Below are 22,228 nucleotides of genomic sequence, written 5' to 3'. Positions count from 1 at the left end.
TTCCTCAGTTATTGACAGCATGGTACTTGCTCAGAAGGAGGAGAAAGGTTGGCAGGGAGGTATAGGGAGGGTGGACTGAGGCAGGACATGGACAGGTGCTTAGTTTAACCAGTGAGTTTTTGTAGTGAGTTTGAAAAAAATAAAATAAAATAAAATAAAAAGTTGTGAACACAATAATTAAAGCAATCTGGGTCTTTAGATGAATTAAGTCTGAGATGAATAATGGCACAGCAGAGGAGCACACTCAATATACATCCAACATCACCCTAATCACTCTGCTTGTATGCCTTTCCGCCTACCCTCTGTCCATGTTTTATCATTTTAGATTGTACATTCTTTGGAGCTACAACCACCTTGAGGGAGGGAGGGATGGAATGATAGCTCAGTGGTTTGAGCATTGGCCTGCTAAACCCAGGGTTTTGAGTCCAATCCTTAAGGGGGCCATTTAGGGATGTGCAGCAAAAATCTGTCTGGGGATTAGTCCTGCTTTGAGCAGGGGGTTGGACTAGATGACCTCCTGAGGTCCCTTCTAATCCTGACATTCTATGAACATGTCTATACAATGCATATTCCATTTTGGGTGCTACTGTAATATAGATAAGAAGCATAACTTTCTGAGGTACTGTAAATCTTTCCTTTATTCTTATTAATTAGTGGCTTTATTCCACTTTTCTTGCACATAGCTATACATTTACAGTAATACCAGAACAAATTCCGAACTAGCATAAGTTAGGACCAGATAGGTGATGTGAATCAATGTAATTCACTGAAGTCAATGGAGCTACCCCAACTTACTTCAGCTGAGGATCTGATCTTTGATAAGAATCGTACCAATAATTGGGTTTGTGTATTTTCTCACCCTAATTATGTAAGCTAGATCCCCATCATCTTCCTCATGTGCTACTTCCTATTACACTATTATTGTTTCCTCCAACCCCAGAATGTATATGACAATGAGCATTCAGCACGACTACAAAGGGCTATCATTTCACTGTCTCCCCTATCTACCAGTGGTTATATATTTGTAATTATTTTTATCCTTCCTTCTCTACCTCTTCCCTATCTCATGGCATTTCTTTTTTCCTCTTGCAAGCATGCTTTCCCCATGCTTTTGCCTCGCCAGGATTCAGTCTGAGGGAGATGCTGCCACTGGGGGAAGGGGCCAAGCAAAGAGGCACATATTGCATTTGGATCTGAACAGTTAAAATGAGGATCAGTCTAATCATTATGCCCTTTTCCTTGCAGATTCTCTTCTGAAAATTAAAAAACCAGATTACAGCAGTGTGCTACAATGAAACAGGGCCCCAAAGTTCTACAAATGTTATAGCAGTGGAAACGTCCATGGACTGCAGGAAAGGGAAAAAAACATCCCAAATTGCTCTTGCTGTACCAAGCTGGAAAAAGAACTACTGGCCATAGTCGCTGTTGAGAGAATAATTTAGAACTAACTTAAAGAAATGTAGGTTTCTAAATGGGAGTTCCTCCTCCTTCCTCTCCATTTCCACCCTCCTCTTCTCTGAAAGATTTATTATTTTTTCTGTTAGCATCTTAGAGTGAAGGTTTAAAAGCATTGTATTTGGGCTACTTGACTCTAATAGAACTCTTGAGACTGTAGCGCCACACATCTCTTTGAGAATGTGCCCCTTAGCAACTGCTACTTAAACTTAGCAACATCAATAGGAAGTCTAGCGATATGAGCAGCCTGCAGAGAATGGGGGATGGTTTGGGGCCAGAATTAGAACTTAAATGGCCAATCCAGCAATAATCCTTTTATAAATAATTCACAGATCTTTGACTTACATGTGAGTAGCATTTTCAGGTCTCAATTCAGCCATCTTTTGGTTTGTTTAGAATATTTTTATGAAAAAAGAAACCATGGTACTTTTTCCAGAACGGACACTTTTTTCCTTCTGTTCCTTTCCAATTTGGGAATAATTAGTTAATGTTTATAAAATGCACTGAAGGTGAAAAATGCTTGTAGATGTTGAGTGTACAGTTTAAACATGGATGCCCATAGTAAGTCACACAGATAGCTACATATCTGAGGGCTCATATAGGAACTTGGCTACTCAAGAATGAAATGGGCACTCTACCTTAGGTGCCCAAAGTTAGCTCTAAGTATATTTGATCCTTTCTCATCTATGCTTGTTACCAGTTATTTGCGGGAAACTTTAGTTGTTTGGAAGGCATTTTGGAGGCAGCCAGAACAAGATGCGATGCAATCACTTCATACATGTGAACAGCTTACAAAATTAAACTCAGAGGGCCTTAAGTGAGTAGAACACCACTGAAGTTGTAGGTAGGGCAACCAGACAGCAAGTGTGAAAAATTGGGATGGGGTGGGGCGTAATAGGCACCTATATAAAACAAAGTCTGAATATTGGGACTGTCCCTATAAAATCGGGATATCTGGACACCCTAGCTGTAGGGTTTACATAGAGCTGAATTGGGCCTGTCCAGTAATTACTAGTAGTATGACTCAATGTGTGAATGTTTGCATCCAGAAGTGTTCAGGTTAATGGTTCAGTAAGAAAACCCTATTCTATTGTGCTTTATTTATTACAACCTAAATTTTCAAAAGTGAGTAGGTGCCTCAGTTTGTAAATGCTCAACTTGAGGCACCTTAAAGGAGTCTGACTTTTGGAAAGTGCTAAGCACCCACTCTGAAAATCAGCCCCCTTTAAGATGTCTGAAGTTGGGCCCCCAAAAATTGAGCCATTCCAGATCATTAGTTACTTTTGAAAATGCAAACCAATAACAACATTATTTCATATTTAAGAGGAAGCTGTGAAGGCAGTAACCCAGAGCTATCGAAGGAAGAGAACTAGAGAATGGGAGCACTGCATTGGATGTTTCTTTGTATACCATCTAATGCATGGATAAATGAGGCAGACTACTAAAGGAGGCTAAAACAGACGTCATCGAAGTGATTTTATTCGAAATACTGATTCTGAAAAAAACCTCATTATTGATTATGTAATAGTATCATCTCACAGACTTAAAATATTGATGGGAAGTCACATTTTTATCCATCAAAAAACTAGGCCAACCAAAGAGCAAGATAAATTCTACGATGAGAGAGTCTTAACATGTATTATCATTCCAAAGTCTCTTTATGAAAAAGAGTATTGGGGTGGTAGGGAAAGTGATTTAAAGGTAATAAAAAATAAAACACCAGCTTTTACTTATGAAATATTGCTCTTTTCAATCTATTGCCTTAGTTGCCAAATTATTTTATTTATACTTTACTTCTGCTTATACGTAAAGCAATGTAACAATCATTTGTTCAAAATGGTATGTTTTTTAGTCTGATATCCATAACACCTTTAAAAAATTAAAGTATAGCCACCCCCCAAAACACACACACAGTTAGCAGGCTTTAAAGGATTATTTTGAAGTACTGCAGAAATTGGAGTTCCGAAAATAACAATTTCAAATATTCATTAGTGGATAAATACTATTGTTTCAGCAATTTGTATACTAAGTCTATACACATTTCCATATTCTTAGGCATTTCCATACAAAAGCAAGAGGAAATTTCCCCAACAATCTTTGTTCTTTAGTTCATATATATCAATAATTTTTCAATGCATTTGATATACATTCTGTGGGGTTTATTTATATTTTAATAACAAACACATATCCATTAAAAAGGACAAGAAAGTTATAAAGAAACACCAAACACTCTAAGGACTTGGGGGAGACACTATAATATTGAAAAGTAGAATAGCTTTTCCATTAATTATTTCCATTTGTGAAATAGTTTATAGATTGGCAAAACAGACTGTGCTGTACTTCCTCATAAATGCAACAAAATTACTGACATCATGTGTGAACCGTACTCCTCAGTGATAACTGTAAGAGCAGAGTATTGATGTGGAGTGTTTTGGCTTTTCCCCTGATTAATCAAAAATCATCCCTCAACACATTGCTATGGCTTAGCGTTGTCTCTGAATCAAACCTCCAGTCTATAGGAAAATGTCGATCTAGACATATACTGGGCCAAACCTGCACTCTGGATCCAATATACCCAAGCTTTGGAGAAGTCTGGCTCCACAAACAACATTTCTACTATGGGCCTATAGTGTAATCAACAATTCTTTCTATGACTGCTTAGTCCTAAACAGGACTTAAGAGATCTATACTGTAGCTCCTTGTAAAGGCATAAAGCTATTACATTCTCAACCACTTAATAACACCATCATATCATATACTTAAATCAATAATTATTTTTACTTACAAGTGTGTCAGGGATCTTGAAGTCCATTGACCAGTGAAATACTGATGCCTTATCAAGCCTATGATAACTGTGCAATATCAGACTTACTTAATTCACATTAATGAAAAAGATGCTTTTAAACAGGACCACTCTCCAGATGGTTCCCAAAAGTACCTGGTATTGAGACAGATGAAGCCCGCTGTTTCACCTAGCATTTTTCTTTAATTACTCCTGAATTTCTTTGGTTACCCACCTTTTTTCTGCTAAAAATAAACATGAAGGTCACAAAGAGATTTTGGGTGACAATCTGGCCCCACTGAAGTCAATGGGAATTTTGCTATGCACTTCAATGGGCCAGGATTTCACTCTTTAAATTTGTATGGAAAAATATAATATATCCTACTCTTGGCCAATCTCCAATCAAACTGAGAAAATAAAATATACTCAGTTCAGCAATGACTAACATATATTCCAACATTTAAAGAATTTTCTGCTTATTTTCCCTTCCCAATAACTGAGCAAGTGTTTGTTTAAAATATTTAGGCAACTATTCTAAAAGAATAGTTCCAGCTTGTCATCTCTTTGTCAGCTCATTTTGTACAAGATAACCAGGTGCTGGTCAACCAAGATGCAGGTAATGGACACAATCATAAGCCTTCAGCATCCAAAAGCATAAGTCTAACTGTAGCAAATAAAGCATTGTGCATAGGTACCTACCTATCAGTGCCTGAAATAAGCTGCTCTTAAAGATGCCCATCACTTTTTTAATGGCTTTTTTCAGTTGTTGTTCTTCCGGCTTCTTTAGCTTTTTACAATATTCTTCTAGAAGCGCTAAAGCTCGATCGGTATCTAAAAATAAATCATTAAACAAGTCTGTTTTATTGACTTAAAAGATATAGAAATTCAAGCATATTAACTGACATTTCCTTGGTCATCTATTAACAAAATTAGAGCAAAACTGCATTCATTAAAAATGTTATCTAAAGCTATAGAATGTAGGCTATAGATTGTCTTGTACGCGATGCACAGTGTTATGTTATATTGCACTAGTGGAGATAAAATAGACATTAACATGACATCAAGGCAATGAAACTTTATTGCATATCTGAGATGCAAACTAAAAAACGACCTTTCCAATGACATATGGAACAATGTTTAACCTCTAACAATCTAGGAATATCTCAAGGCTGAAAACATTTGTGTTCAGAAGCTTAAATTATGAACCTGAACCTGCTCTCGCTGCCTTTTCAGCATGACCAAAACTGATGCAGAAAATACAAAATTATAAACAATAATCACTATTGGCAGCTAAAAAGAAAACTAGCCCTGACATATATTTGGAGAAGAGCTGAAAGTGTTTGATGTTTTTATTGTTGAAAGTACAAGGCTTGATTCCCTCCCTTCTGAGTATGGATGTAAAGGAAGGCAGGGCTCCAAGAATTTGAAATTTACTCCCTCTCTCCATTAGGTTGCCATCCATCTTTCCAGCAAAAAAGTGTGCTTCATGGCAGAATGGAACTCATTAGTTGACTCAGTAACAGGAATCCAGCCTTCCTGTGGGAGTTTAAAAGAACAAGGGGTCTGATTCTCCACTGCTCTGCAACTTGTGGAGTCATTTACATGGGCAGAGGATCCATGAAAAGCTGGTGGACACACTGACAGCCTTTTCTAACCTACTGAAGGCACCTGATGGAAGAGGAGGAAGATACAGATATGGAAGACTTGAACTGGCTGATGCTGCTCGTGACCCTCAGTATAGCCGCTGATGCCCCCTACATAGATCAGTGCTTCTGGTGAAAGGTCACAAGCACAGATGGGTAGGACATATCATACAGAACTGGGATGACCAGCAGTGGGTCCAGAACTTTTGCATTTCTGGAGCTTTGTAAGCAGCTTCCCCAATCCTTCAGCATCAAGATACGTGCATGAAGATGGCTATACCAATTCAGAAGTGAGTTGCTATAACCGTCTAGAAGCTGGCTACCGGTCTGTTGCTAACCTGTTTGGTATTGGAAAGCCAGTTGTGGTGGTGGTGGTGTCTGAGGCAATCAGGCATGTGATGGTGGGCATAAACAATAGTCCTGAACTAATTCCTGGTTTTGAGGAAATGGGATTTCCAACTGTGCTGGGGCCATTGATGGGACTCATGTGCCCATAATTTGCCCTCCTCAAGTACCATGAAAACAAACTTCAAAGGGTACTACTCCATTGTTATGAAGGCCCTTGTGGATCACAGAGGCCAATTTATGGATGCCAACGTGGGCTGCACTGGAAAAGTTCATGATGCCAAGGTTTTCTGCCAATCAGGAGTTTACATTCATAGACAGGGACACTATTCCTACCAAACAACATTATTCATAAATGTAGTTACTGTTCCCCCTGCTATTCGGGGGGGGGGGAAACCCCACATATCCCATTTTGGCTTGGCTTATGAAACCATAGTATGATATGAGAGGGCTTGGCAAAAGAAGGTTTAATCACACACACAGCAGGTACAGAATGGTGGTTGAATGTGCATTTGGCAGACTATTTTGCTGAGTTGTCTACAGACCCATTGGATTCCAGTGTCATCAATGCTGTCCACATTATTGTGACTTACTGCACTCTTAACAATCTTTGTGAAGGCAAAGGTGATCCATTTGCCCTTAATGGACTTATGACAGTAACGGATTGCTGAAGCTATGCACTCAACCAGAAAGTGCACCTATTACAGCTGGAGCAGGATGCACCTGGGCAACAGAAATCAGGTATGCTCTGTGCTCCCACATTATGTGCTTGCATAGGTGAATGAAAGAGGGAGAATAGTACTCTTATGAATGTTTTTGTACAATGTTTACAGCAAATGACAATCACATCATACAATGAAATAGGCGGGTTGACTGTCATGCATTTATTTATAGATGAGATGACTGCTTATGAATTGGGGAGGAGTCATGTGGCAAAAACTATGTGTTTACCGTACCCACTGATGTAAATAAATGTATTGAGAAATTGTGTTTAACTTTAGATACAACTTCCCAGTAGTCCATTATCATGTGTTTATCTTTATTATATGAAATACACATTATATGATGTGATGCTCTCTTAATTTCTTAAATAAACTTTCTTAATAAAATAAAAGCCTTTATTTGTGAAGAATAGATGTTTTACAAAAACCACAGTACTAAACCATTGCCAGGCAGTCCAGCTGCCATTAGCACACCAAAACACCAGTAATAAACCAGTATCAAAATCATTAATAAAACAAAGTGCATAAACCAAACACCGAACAGTGCAAACAGCAAAACTAGGGTCAACAAATATATCCCCTAATATTGTATGTCCCTTTGTCCCCCATTCTCCTTCCCCTTCCTGCACATTTAGTGTACACCACTGCACAGGGTTGGAAGTCTGCAGAGGGTTGAAGCCTGCAGACAGGGCTGAAGCACGCAGGGGATACATTTGCCCTGTCCGACTGTTGCTAAGTCCTGGTTGCATGGGCTAGCCAACCATGGAATTGTTCAAAGTGTTCCTGGGTTGCACATGGTACTGTGCATGGGACTCAGGACGCAGTACAGGTGCAACAGAAGCCTGTACTCTTGCAGCCATAATCAAAAGCAGCCTCTTGAACATGTCTTTCTGCTGTGCTCTATCTTCCTCCCCCAGCAGATGTTCCTGCTTCAGAAACTGTGCTGCAAGCCTCCTCTCGCGCACTGCAATTTTGGCCCCGGTCTCGCTCTCTCTCTGCAGCCTGCCTGTGCCTTTCTGCTTGCCATGAATCCTTCTCCCTCTGGTGTGGCACCTGTTTGTTGGCCCTGTCCAGAATGTCCAACATAAATTCATCATGGAAACGATTCCACTTGGACCAGCCCATGACAGTTCTGAATTCCCAGGACCTGCTGGAGTGTGGCTGCTGAGGGGGAAGGCCCTGCAGAGGTTGAAGGTCCTAAAAGCAGGCATCAAACAGTGCATTATTGTCTTAGTACTTCAAAACAGGTTCAGTGCATCCACAAAGAAAAGTGCCTTGTAGACTCTCAAGGCCAAAAAATTATACATTATAAAACTGAGATTCAGCATATTGTGAGGGGAAAACTTCAGTTCCCAAAAGCTCCATGAACACAACTGTGTTTAATCCAAGTGAAAAATCCCAGTGCACAAACAATGGTAAATTAAAATTTACAATTGCTTCTTCTTTAAAAATTGTACACCACTTTTGACATTTGGGCGAGATGGGGCATGGCTTACCACATAAGCTTTCTCTATCCTTCCAGGAATTCCATATTCTGGAGGACATAATTCTGGAGGTTCCTGAATGGCAAAGGGACTTGTTATTCCAAACGGCTGGTAGCGAGTATGAATGCCACAGAGGTTTTCAAACTCATGATGACTGCGCACCACATATACAAGTGGAGTGGGCTAGTGACCTACAGAGGTGAACCAGGAAAAAGAGCTCTTCCCCAAAATTTGCCTACGTATCTGAAGTTCGTACTACCAAAGATTTGCAGCTATCAGCACTCATGATTGGGTCAAAATTCATGGGGAAATCAAAAGGATGCTGTGTTAGCATCCACATGGATTACTGCCTCCCTATGGCTTCTGATGAAGCCTGCTGTGCATGCATCTACCCATGGATTACATGTAAAACACACACAATAATGTGGATCCTCAAAGAACTACACAGCCATCCCATTCCCCACCAGCACATTTCTGGAATACATACAATCCCCTAGCTGTACTTTGGACATTGCTTTTGTCACCCATGAACTACATTTAGCTTTCTCACCACCCCTCTGGACAGTTTTGTGTTTAGAGGCGTCTCCTTACGCTGTGGTGTGGCCAGGGTGGATAAAAATCAATTATTTTTTTTTAAATAAAAAAAATTGAATTTTTTTAATTTAAATCTGATGTTTTTTATAAAATGCTTTTTGAAGAAAAAACCTATATAAAGATAGTTTTAATTAAGATGCATTATAGTTTAAAGATATCTCATCATGGAATAGGGATTATAAATTCTAATTCTATAGTATGAGACAATATATTCAGGGAATGTTTAAGAAAAGTTTTGTAAATGAGTTCCAATAGTTCATGGATTAGGGACCCAACCTTACAGGGTTCCAGGGGCTTCTCTATAGATTATTTAGGTTAATCTTTCTATCTACCCAATGGGACTCAATCTAGAAGATACCATCAGAGATGCTTAGTTTTGCAGTTCTCAAACTGGATTTGTGTCTCCAGAGATAACATGCTTGTTAACAGCAAAAATGTTTTTAAATAAATAAAGAAATAATATACAGAGGAAAGAAATAACAGACCTCAACCCTATTATCCCTCTGCAAATCTGTGTACACAGAGTCAATCCCTTACCTCTCTCTAAAAGTGTAAAGTTTCAAAAAGTTCAATGAATAGAAGATTGTTGGGTGCGGAATAGATCTGGACAAGGAGAAGAAGTCTGGAGATAAACGTGAGAAGGGAGGAACAGGCAATAGAAACAAAAATGAAACTGAGCAGCATATTCCAGAAGTCTTGAGGTCTTTCTGAGTGTAGCCTTCATTGATTTGAAATCTATCATACCATTCTCTCACTAGAAGGGAAAACCTGTAATGGCAGCAGGCTGTAAAAGAGACCCAGTTTGGGAATAAGAACCATTCAAGGAATATATGTTTTCTGATGATGTTTTAAAGAAAGCCACACCTGTGAACTGGAAGTCACTTAAGCACTTGGATTCAGAAACAACTGAAGTGATAATCTCACTTTTAAAAGCAGTAGCTTCTTCTGCCGGTGTAGAAAGAATATTTTCTTCCTTGGACTAATTCATTCCAAACTGAGAAATCGTTTGGGACCTGAAAAAGCAGGAAAGCTTGTTTTTCTTTTCCAGATATTGAAGAAACAGGAAAATGAAGATGAAGACGACTGAGTTAGCTGTAGAAGCCAATATTTTACGTTTCTCATGTTGACCTGGCTGACTCGATTTAATTTTTGCTTTGTTTTTAATATTTAATTTTACTATTTTAGTTAAAAACAATTTTAACAAAAACAAACCTAATTTTAAAAAACTTGAATGTTCAACTAAATTCAAAAATTCGTATGCTTGTTTTGTTAAAATATTATATGTTTGCTGTTGAAGAAAAAATATCCAGAATACATAACTTTGTTGTTTTAGTTAAATAAAATAATTTAAATTTCTGTCTGGTGATTTTCTCCTCCTAATACAGCATGGCAAGAAAATCCTCCAAATATTAATAATTAACCTGTTGAACTGGAGATAGTTCACTTCCCAATGACTTCATAAATATCTGATTCAATTACCTTTGGTAAATGAAATGACCAAACAATCATTCATTTTCTAATATAGCTGTAAAACTAATCTGAAAAGTTTTCAAAATAAATCACTTAAAAAATGTATAGTGTGTACCTTCTAAAAATGAAGCCTACATCGATCTCTGAGTTGTGAAGAATATCTATTAAGCTTATAACAACCAACAAGAATGCATTTTTATGTAGACATCCATGATTAAATCGAGTCTTCCAGACTTGTGATTTAAATCATTATTTAAATCAAATCCACCCTGGGTATGGCCAATTTGTATGCCACGCCGTACTAAAAGGGAGGGTTCCTACTTTAAATACCCTGGCAAATCTTTGTAATAATGTGTGAGTTTCTGGTAAAAAATTAAGTTTAAAGGCTTGTTTCGCTGTTGTTTGAGCTTCCCAGTCTCCACTTTGAATTCCACATGGTGAGGAAGGGGGTAATGCCAAGGCGCTGGCGTGCAATCTGCCATTAGCAGATACACATTGCTGCCAACAGCTTGTAATAAATGTTACATTGGGGCATAACCTGGAAATCCCTCCCATCCCTATATTAACAATAACAAACATGGAGCCAGACATTTACCAGGTTCAGGGGCTGCTTTTGCCTTTTGCTGCTGCCAGTTTCACAGCAGGCTGTTCCTGCAGGGGTGAGCATCAAAAAGCTCCTCCAAACAGGGCCCCAGAATATGCTGCAACTGTTCTGGCAGCAAAGCCTACTTAGGGACCAATGTGAATACAAGAGTCACTTCGGAAGCCTGATCCAGTGCCTGTTGGCTCCCCTCCAGTCCTATACTAGATTCGGGGGGTCAGAATCCTGGCTGACAAGGCTATCGTTAACCTCTGCTGGCTCAGTGCTCAGCGTAGTGCCCAGTCAACATCCTTGTAAAAGAGGCAGGTGTGATTCTCATCCCTGGCTTTCAGGTAGTTGGTCTTGAGCTGCTTAATCCACTCCCAGCACTGCTCACTGGTCCAGTGAATCCCAAGTGCTGCCAGTTTCTTTGCTATTTCCTGGTTCGCATGATCATTCCTGGAACTCTTACTAAAGTCAACTGTTTTGTGCGCCTCACACCAGAGATTAACCAAAATCTGGCTGTGATCCCTTGACAAGGTAGCAGAGTACTTAGCAAACTACTTCTTCTCGTCAGTGGCCATTGCAAACACAGGAGACTATTCATACTGCTTGAAGCTCAGCAGTCAGAATAAAATGGAAGGGTTAAACGCTGAGCATCTGTTCTTGACCCAGGTGGTTGCTTCTGTTTTCTAGGAGTCAATTGACCAATCTTGGGCTAGAGAGGACAAGGAACAGCATCTCATGGGATTGTGGAATAGCTTTGGTGGACTCTCAGGACCCAAGTCTGGGGGATCAGGGCCTGAGCTGCCTCTGCACTGCAAAACGATGGACTTTGGACCCAAGTCCCTGTGGGAGACTGGCTCAAACCTGCCCCTGCCCTTCATCCTGGGACCCAGAGGGCTAACTGGCCTGAGTCAAACAGAATTGTGTGTAGATGGAAGGGGGGGTTGGGTTTGAGCCTGAGTCTGGTCTTACATTGCAGTGTAGACATACCCTTACACAACTTCCCCAAACTGGATGTGTTGAGTGATAATATAATCAACCAGAGACAAGACAAGAACATTACATTATTAGAACAAACTATTATCAGATGATCAGTGATGCTGAAAGCAGGTCCATGGTTATCTAGCAATTTCTGAGAGCTGAATAACCCCTTCAGAGCATTGCAAAACCATACAAGACAACTTCAGAGTTCATGAAGTAAGAGATTTTCAGGACACAAGATGCTCAAAAGAATACTAATTTAAAGAAGATGCAATAGATCATTTTGTCATCATTTCAATAAAAGCAGTAAGCTTCTTTCTTCACCAAGAATTTTAAATTTAAACTCAAACAACTTATAAAGAAAAGTTGCTTTGTAAAATAAATTTTTCAAAAGTACAGTGAACATTTAAAAAATAACATTATGATATACAAACTATATGGGAATTGCTTCACTGACATGCAGCTTCTTCTGGGGTGAGACAGCATGATACAAAACAGTTTAGAACAGAGTGTGAAATAGACTAGAGCCAGTTGAAACTGCAGGGGGAAATTTAGACAGTCAGAACACGATTTCCTGGGTTACAATTTAGCTGGATACCAAGGGTGAAACCTGGTCCCACTGAAGTTAATGGCAAAACTCCCATTAATTTCAACAGGGCCAGGATTTTACCCCAAGCTACTTGTGAAAAGTGCACAGGAACTTTAATGACTACTCGTGGACAGGACTTGATTTTATAACTCATCTGTGAAGTGACACTTCCAAAAACACAATGCACCCTAACATTATACTGGGATATTGGTTCAGCAGCGCTGACTTAGAATCCTACTCCATCCCCACCTCTAAGTATGGCTACTCCTAAGTGTTCCCTGAAAATGTCCCTTTCAAATAATGACCAACCCCAACCTACGATTGGTGTAATGTGACAACATCATAGCTTCAGGGTTGTATGGCTGCTGGCAGTAATTTACTTAGAGATGTAGTTTTTAATTTACCTTAATCTCTCATTTGGCATGAGGGGGCTTGGTTAATTTCAGACATCTGAGGGATTTTTTATTAAACAAGTTAGAATGCATATTGATACATACCAGGTGAAATTCCTTCCAAGAGGACCAGAATCAGAAAACATAGGACAGCGAAGTTGCTATATAATAATTCCTATATAACAGTGGTTCCCAAACTTTAACAACCTGTGAACCCCTTTCACTAAAATGTCAAGTCTCACGAACCCCCTCCTAAAAATGAATGTTTCCAGGGATTTTCTCCTTTACCGGAGTATAAATTATAAAAGCAGTGATCTTGGAAATATAAAATTTGTTTTTATGACATGCTTATTACACACTCTTTATTAATTATTTTTCATTACAGTATTTTGATTACATTATGAAAACAGCAACACTCTTCCAAGGTCTCACTTTCGTAGCTTGTATCACTTTGAATAAGCCTGTAATAAGACAAGGCTCCTATGCTTCATCAAGGAGTATCAGATGTGAAACAGTGTGAAGGTATTTAAGAAGCCAACTTAAAGAGTTCCTCCTACACAAGCATTCAGGTCTTGAGCAGTCCAGGCAAACAACGCAAGTTACAACAAAGCTTAAATTTGTTCTTCATAATAATTTAAAAAACAATACTAGCTGCCTATTTACTTTTAAAAACAGCAAAAAATATCCACCTCCCTTTCCATTTCTTAGGAGGAGTCTTGAAGGTTAAATCTCCTCAGTGTGATAGATAGGCTTGCTTTGATCTGCTTAGCTCTTGGAAGTCCAGGGGCTCCGGGCTGCTGGCCCCATGCTGCCCAGGGTCCCTAGGGACAGCTCTGTCCGCCATTAGGGATTTTTTTCCCCGAGAACCCCCTGTAACATTGCGCAAACCCCCTGTGGTTCATAAACCCCAGTTTGGGAAACACTGCTATATAATAATTCCTAGATTTTAAATGAGATTTTGGAAGAAACAAGAAGATTGGGAAGCAAAGAGAACAGATGGACAGAAAGGGAATGGGTAAGACTTTAAGTAATTTTGGACAATTTTAAAGGAAAATGAAATAAAAACTACTCTGGAACTTGGAGACTTCAGATGACAAGTGAAAATGAGTCTGAGGTCTCAGCAAACATTGGTCCACATATCAAATGTTTCAAGGCCACCTGCTTTGATGCAGAGAAACTTGTGTGAGAAACTTGCGTAACACCTAATTACACTATTCCCTGAATCAAGCCAGTACTATTGATTGCTCATTTCATATACACTAGTCTTCACAAACAGAAAATAGGCTAATAAGGAGGTGCAAGACAGAATAATATATGCATCACACAGTACAGTATTCTTCATTAAAAAGTTATGTGCTTTAAAACCACTGAATTAGTTTATTTTTTAAAACCTGAACTTTCAAACTTGCAGGCAGAAGTCAGTTAATTTGCTAGATAAAACTGCTAGTATTCAGAAGGGATACGGGGGGGAAAATGTCTTTAATATTTACTGTTTCCCACATTGGATGGTACAAGTTACAAACTATAATCAAGCATCAAAACACCTGAGGACAGTGGGTAAAAGGCTGATAACTGGGAGAAATATACCCAGAAATAGGAGTCTGTGTGGTCTAGTGGACTGCACAAATGAACTGTGATATAGCAAATGTGCAACTTTATGCTAGCCACAAAAACATCCCTGTGTCTCGGTCTCTTCTTCTGTACAAGGGGATGTTACTCAACTACCCAGAAGAGGCATCATAAGGATTAATATATATGTTTATAACTCTTCAAACAGTGGGTGAATAATGAAAGTGCTATTTATTATTTATTACAGAATGTGATGAGCACTTACATCACCTCAAGATATGAGAGATGATGATGTTTTAAACCAATATTCACTGAGAACAGGTAAAACAGGTAGATTGGTCAACCTCTAATCTGGCCTGCTAGGAAAAAAGGAACAAATGAACAGCAGTATCTGTTACACAGATAGGCCTGTTTGTCAACTCTTTGGAGACCTATATCTATGGCTTGTATCACCAAGAAATGCAAAGTGAGAGATGAAGAGCATTTCTATAGCTTTCCACTGTACCTTTTATGTCTAAATTTATATGAAACAAAATAAACATTGCCACAATACAGGTATGTTTATAGAATTCTGAGAATTGATTTCTTTTGTAAATGTTGCTTTGTAAATAATTGGTACTATTAAAAATATTAAAGATATTCCTGGATTTAAGTAAATGTGATTCAATGAAGGATTGACTGCACTCCATTCTCAGTAAGAAAAACGGTCTCATAGCCTAGCAACTGCTTTTATTTCAATCAAGAGACACAATGTGCAACCAGCACACATTAAAAGTTAGCTCTCCACAAAATTTGAATTTAGGAAATATTTACTTGTGACATAACCATCATCTGAAGCTTGTTACTGTCCTCAGATATGCAGATGTATATCACCCCATATCCTCTTTAAAAAATAGCTTTACAGGTACAGCAGCAAATTTTACAGGACCAAACAGCACCATATGTTCATGTATATTAAGGCAAAAATCAAGCACCCAGATGCCAAGCAAAACTCTGCTAGTTTCACATAAGCTTATCAGGAGGTTCAAGTGATGAGGAAAGCAAGCTGTGTATTATGCTCCTTTCACACAGCATCATATAGCTGTTGCAATCTCTGTGCAACTACTATAGGTACTCCAAATAGTATGCTGCAAAAAGAGGGAGAGAGACAGCTCAGGGAGCAGTTGTAGAACAGCACATTCACATTTAAAACTGATGCAATTAACACAGCAAAATGCCATGTAAGCAAAGTTGCTCTGAACATCATTAACTTTAGTAGCACACTCTATAACCTGTCAATAGGAACAAGGGTCACATGAATACAGACAGGTGAAGTGAGCTAAATGCAGCACGGCCTAGGAGAGAGACATGCTATCAGTGCAGAGGGGGAAGTCATGACCCCTACAAAGAGGAAAACTGGCAGATAGAAATCAGTGACTTTCCAGTGTCTTCCAACCTATGCATGTTTTTGTTGACACGTCGGCCATTCTGTGTTACCACAAGCCCTATCCTGGGTGAATGTAACAGAGCTCTGTGAGACCAGAAAATGAAAATCTTTCCTTGAAAGGTTTTACCTTGCTTCTTTGTGAAGAAAGGGGAGAATGTGGCCACACAGATTTAGAAAGGAATATCCTACTTACTTATCTTCAGTCTAAGGCTGATTATAACTGCGCACAATTGAAATGGAGATTTAAAACTCAAATAATAGTTGTTCCTATAGAAGTGTGGCTCGTGGTCCCATAGTTAAGGTTGAGTTGAGTTTTGCACTTAAAGCGGGGATTCATCCACTTTGTCTTGGAGTATTGAATTATTTTTTTGGAGAATTTACAAGTACATTAGTTAGCTAATGGGTTAATAAGCTTTAAAAATGGGTCCTTTAAGTAATTTAGCATCAAGCATCAAGCCTGTTTCTTTCTCCTGAATGATCTTAAGGGAATAATGCAGCTGCTTCTAGCTTCCCCTTATAGTTAAAACTCACTGAAATATTTTGCAGGTGCTACTTTTGAAGCAGTTTTTTGTAGAGTTAATGGTAATTTTTCCCTGTTATTGTTCATTGCAGAAAGTTTCTTCTTCAGCAGGGGCTGACAAACATTATAATACAGAGAATTCCACATAGCACTACCTCCTTTCAAAAAAGGTTGCCATATTCCATGAGGACCTTACCTCTTATCCCATGACAGCTTGCTTTGCTTAAGAGCCTTTAGTGAAGAACCATGTCAAAGGCTTTCTGAAAATCTAAGTACACTATATCCACTGGATCACCCTTGTCCACATGTTGGTTGACCCCTCAAAGAATTCTAGTAGATTGGTGAGGCAGGATTTCCCTTACAAAAACCATGTTGATTCTTCCCCAACAAAACATATTCATCAATGTGTCTGATAATTCTGTTCTTTACTATAGTTTCAACCAGTTTGCCCGATACTGAAGTTAGGCCTGTAATTGCCGGGATCACCTCAGGAGCCCTTTTTTAAAATTGGTGTCACATTAGCTATCCTCCAATCATCTGGTACAGAAGCAAGTTTAAATGATAGTAGTAGTTCTGCTATCTCACATTTGAGTTCCTTCAGAACTCTTGGGTGAATGCCATCTGGTTCTCCTGATTTATTACTGTTTAATTTACCAATTTAGCGAAGTCAGTACAAACTAAAATTTCATACAGATGACTCGTTTATACTGTTCTATGTACTATACACTGAAATGTAAGTACAATATTTATATTCCAATTGATTTATTTTATAATTATATGGTAAAAGCAAGAAAGTAAGCAATTTTTCAGTAATAGCGTCCTGTGACACACTTTTGTTTTTAAGTCTGATTTTGTAGGCAAGTAGTTTTTAAGTGAGGTGAAACTTGGGGCACATTAGACAAATCAGACTCCTGAAAGGGGTACAGTAGTCTGGAAAGGTTGAGAGCTACTGAACTAAAGCACAGAAAGTTTAAGTGACATTTCACAAAGCAAAACAATGGCCACGCTGGGAAAAGTCCTTAAGTTTCCTAACTCCCAGTCCAGTGCCTACTTGGATTAGGCTGCTTCCCAGTATGAATTTATGTAACAAATATTTGTTATATACTACTTCTACTCCTGCAGTCCTTCTAGACACAGAATTTATTGATAGTAGTAGCTTCTGCCATTGAAAAACTACAGGATTGGAAAGAGATTGGTCATGCAAGTAGCCAAAGATTTAAACTGAAGAGTCTGAAAAGGTTAATATAAAAATTTGCTGCCACATGTTTAACTCCCACAAAACTTAAATTGCTCTTATTGTAGTCACAACCTCTGATCTGCACTCTTATTGTAGTCACAACCTCTGATCTGCTAACCATCAGCTCTGCACTGCTCCTAGTCAATTTCACAGTAGAAAGTGACAGTCAGTTTAATAGAACTTGGTGTGAAAAATGGGACTTCATGCCTGCACGTCATTTGACAAAAATACATTCTAGAATGTTTCAGCAACTAAAAGGATAGCAAAAACTTTAGACAGTACATATGTGGTATCAGCATTTTGTTAAAGGTGAAAAGGAACTACCAAAATCCATTACTTCAGTATGTACTTGATTTCCCATTCACAAGGTTAAGAGGAGAATTTACACCACTAAAAACACCACAATTTTCAAACCTGGGTGCCTAATGTTAGGATTCTAAATATATATTTTAGATATCTAAATAGAACTAGCCAGATTTTTAAAGATGCAGATCTCTGCAATTCCCAATGAATTCAATGGCAGCTGAAATTTTCAGCACTTCTGAAAACCAGCCTACTTCTATTTAGATATCTAAAATATGTATTTAAAAGCCTAACTTTAGGCAATTAGGTATGAAAATTTTAAAGTTCAACATTTCTTTTTAGCTCTCTTCTCCACTGATGTCATGTCACAGGGCAGCAATGCTATGTGTTACACCACCAAATTCATCCTTTAATGAGGTCATCATTACCAGCAGGCTCTGCTTTAGTACACTGGTGGCTCATGTGGGCTCATATTAAATCCTTTTTTGTTAATTTGTTTAATATGGCACGTCTTAGAAAGTGTTTTATATATCATCAGAGAAACTTTGAAAAAATGTACATGGAAAACCAAATTTATTTACAAGAGTCCCTATGAACTGGCTACATGATAAAACAGGCTATTTCAATAGCTGTGATGTCACAGAAAGAAGCAACTGAGTTATGTTTCATGCTTTTATTCTATTTTGTAAATATATCGAAAGATCAGGTAAATACAAAAATAAATATAGGCCCACATTGCTTGCTGGAGCCAGCTGGTGTGACCCTGGTGGACTCCAAAAGGAATTTGAAAAGCTGACTTTAGTTTCTGTGCTAAATGTTTCCATAGTCTAATGAGGAAGTATATTATTTTGTCATTAGGTCACCTTTAAGGTATACCACAACACCAGCACTATCTCATTGTTTGGGATAGCAATGGGTAGTATACATTGGTATATAGCATCTTTGCTTCATACCTATCTCTTTATTTCTAGTTTACATTTGCTAAAGTGTAGTACGCAATAAAAGAAAGGAGTGTGTTTATTTACTTAATAAGCTTGTGCAATGATAGTGTCCAAAGTGTGATGTCCAACAAATAAATGTGACTGGTAGTAAGGAGTATTTGGTTTGATTTTAATTTTTTTAAAGTATATTTAGAGCCAGTGAAAGGTGAGAAATTGAAAGCCCCAGAAACTGAAGTTATCAGAACAGTTACTGCAGTGCAAATATATGCCTCATCCTTTGGCTGAAGGAAGCACCTGAAGCAGTGAAAGGGTACTTCAGGCTCATTTCAATCACTGGTCTCTTTGTTGGGCTGGTAGCCCACGAAAGCTTATGCTCAAATAAATTTGTTAGTTTCTAAGGTGCCACAAGTACTCCTGTTCTTTTTGCGGATACAGACTAACACGGCTGCTACTCTGAACTCTTAACCATGTGGACATTTATCTCCTTATGCAGTGGACTGAGACCACCAACTCATTTCACTCAAGCCATCAGACAATCATATACTGACATAAACTGGATTAGAACCATTGGCAGGTTTGCCTTATTTCACACCCAGAAAACACCTGCTTGTTACTCAGATATTTTAATTAAGTATTTTTACTGACTACAAATAGCCTAAACTTTTCACATTAGCTGAATTGGCCAATAAGACTAGTTTTGAAAAGGCAGTCCTGTAATGCTTACCTGCTTTAAACAGGTAAGACAAGGCACAGAAGTCCATCAAGATTTGTGTGATGTTTGAAGTCTAATGGTGAAAAAGGAGCGTTCCCTCCAAAATAAAACTTCAAACATATTCCTTGCTCTTTAAAGGGGGACACAACTGGAAAGTAACTAGTTTCAGATAATTCAATGATCTGATACAGCCTCCTGATAACGGAATGTCAGGATTTTTTGAATTTTTTTTTTTTTAAATGCTCATCTGCTGATTTTTGAAGGATATTTTGGTTAGCCTCAAGACCAGCATAATGCATATTAGGATTACCCCTCTCCCTGTTCTCTTTGTGCACATATCTCCCTTCTAACTCATTCATTTTCAGTACTGCTGCCGCTGCCAGAACACACATGATTGCAGAGCCTGGGGAAAGTACACCAATGAGTTTTCTGCTGTTATCTGCTGGGGGAGACAGTAGATATGGGCTCCTTACTGAATAAGACCAGAAATGAAACTGACTATCAATAAAACAGCGAAAGGCATAAAGCAAAACAAACTGCAAAACTTGAGGGGAAAACCCCTCATTTCCCCCCATTATTACTTGTAACAATAATAAATATAAAAATTTCACATGGAAGTGAGATGTTCAAGTTGATAGCATCGCTTTAATTACATTTTGTAAGAGTAAGCCTATGACAAACTATAAATTTAAGTAACTCAAAAACATAATAAATAAAGTAGCTGATTCACTACTATTTTTCAATCCCCTTCTGTAAATACGTAATCACATTTTAATAACAGCTTTTAATATTTAAATACAAATATCTTCACACTGACAGCTCTAATACACTAATGGATATGAGAGGCTAAATTGTGCCAAAGGAGCTATTTTGGTCTACCAACTGCATATTTTAAAATTTTCAAAATATATATTCTTACAGTTGACTGGTAAAAAATAAAGTGTAAGAACTACATTAAAAATGTGAGTTAAGCTGTCTTGAAACAAAGGCAGGAAATTTATAGATTCAGAGATTTTTAAGGCCAGAAGGGATCATTATGATCACCTGCTTTGATGACCTGAGTAAGACAGACAATGGAATTTCACTCAGTAATTCCAGGATCAAATGGATATCTTGTGATTGAGCTACAGTTCAACATCCAATTCCAAAAGACATCCATCCTGAAAAATGTACAACTCAGAGTTAAAGTTTTATCTTTAAAATGGCACTGTCTTAACTCACCTGTTGTAAACAAATATAATATGTAAGCCTCAAAGTGGAGTAAGATGACATGTTCACAGCACAACAGGATGACTTAAAGAGACATTATGAGTGGGTTATTTTCCTCGATATATATTCCCATGTTTACTACAGTTAATTAAAAATAATTAACTAAATCAGTAACTAATATTATTTATTAAATCATTATACCATTTTGATATTTTGTTTCTACTCTGCAATCTCTACAATATGATCAAAGTAAAACTTTAAGTGGAATTTTTATAAAAACCTTCATAATAATCTGTTTGGTTTTACAGTTATTTACATCAGAAATTATGAACCATGGAACAGAGGTAGAAGAAGATATTTTTGTGAAATAAATTAATTTTGAGTTATATTGAAGTTAGCTGTGTCCATATTTTACTAATATCTCTCACTTTAGTTCTTTATTCCATACATTGGCTGTGCCATGTCAAGAGCCTTAAGTTCTAGATAGATGAACTGCATGAGAACAGTTATTTGCCATTCTTTGTTTTATCTGCACATTTTGTAATCCAAACTAACATGTTAAATTACTGTCCTGTGTTTGCAAGATACAGAGAAGCATTTACAGCATAAAAGTTTTCAGAGTAATCATAAGTATATACCAACAACTGCTAGCATGATCACTGGGAACTGCATTTTACCAAAGCTGTGTCTAAATCCATTGTGGTCACAAACTGTTAAATATTTATATGAGAGAGATAAGACACTCTTTCCTGCGACCAACACAGCTGCATCAACACTGCAAACAAGTATTTATGTGGTGAACCTAAATATGTAAGAGGCAAAACATGGGGCTGTTTGTTTTTTTAAAATGCAACATTGCTGCATTTATTAAAGTAACAGAACCTTTTACATCTTAACATGCGGAAACCCCAAAGCTTGTTAAAATTATGTAGCTCTCATAATTCAAAACGTTGTTGGATAACACAAAGGTTGAAACTTTTCCTGGCAAAGTGCACTGAAACCAGTTTTTACATTTATTTTTACTGCTACTGCTGGTGGAGTTACCTGCTGTATGTTTAAAGAAAAGGTATTGGGGGCTAAAAACTTTTTTAAAAAACAAAAACAAATATTACTAATGTTACAATCACCACCTTAGAATATTAAAACAAATATTTTATGGCTTACTTTGCACTATTTATGCTCTCTTTCTATTGGAATTATTTGAGATACATAAATTAATTTCAAATTCTCTCTTGGCCCTGGTTTTAAGTTTTGTCATGGCTGATATT

General features: G+C 37.9%; 1 protein-coding gene across 7 annotated transcripts in view; it reads right to left on the bottom strand.

The window, feature by feature from the left end:
• Positions 1-22,228, bottom strand: part of DLG2 (discs large MAGUK scaffold protein 2) — a 1,481,925-nt gene that overhangs the window by 1,457,594 nt on the left and 2,103 nt on the right. For all 7 annotated transcript variants that reach the window (XM_054015731.1, XM_054015732.1, XM_054015733.1 and 4 more), the window contains exon 2: positions 4,937-5,068. In XM_054015731.1, the coding sequence (XP_053871706.1) occupies positions 4,937-5,068 (132 nt within the window). The remainder of the gene's footprint in view (positions 1-4,936; positions 5,069-22,228) is intronic.

Source organism: Malaclemys terrapin, chromosome 1, assembly GCF_027887155.1.
Source record: "Malaclemys terrapin pileata isolate rMalTer1 chromosome 1, rMalTer1.hap1, whole genome shotgun sequence".
NCBI lineage: Eukaryota > Metazoa > Chordata > Testudines > Emydidae > Malaclemys > Malaclemys terrapin.
The sequence above is the reverse complement of the archived record's forward strand: the minus strand, read 5'-3'. Positions and strand labels throughout refer to the sequence as shown.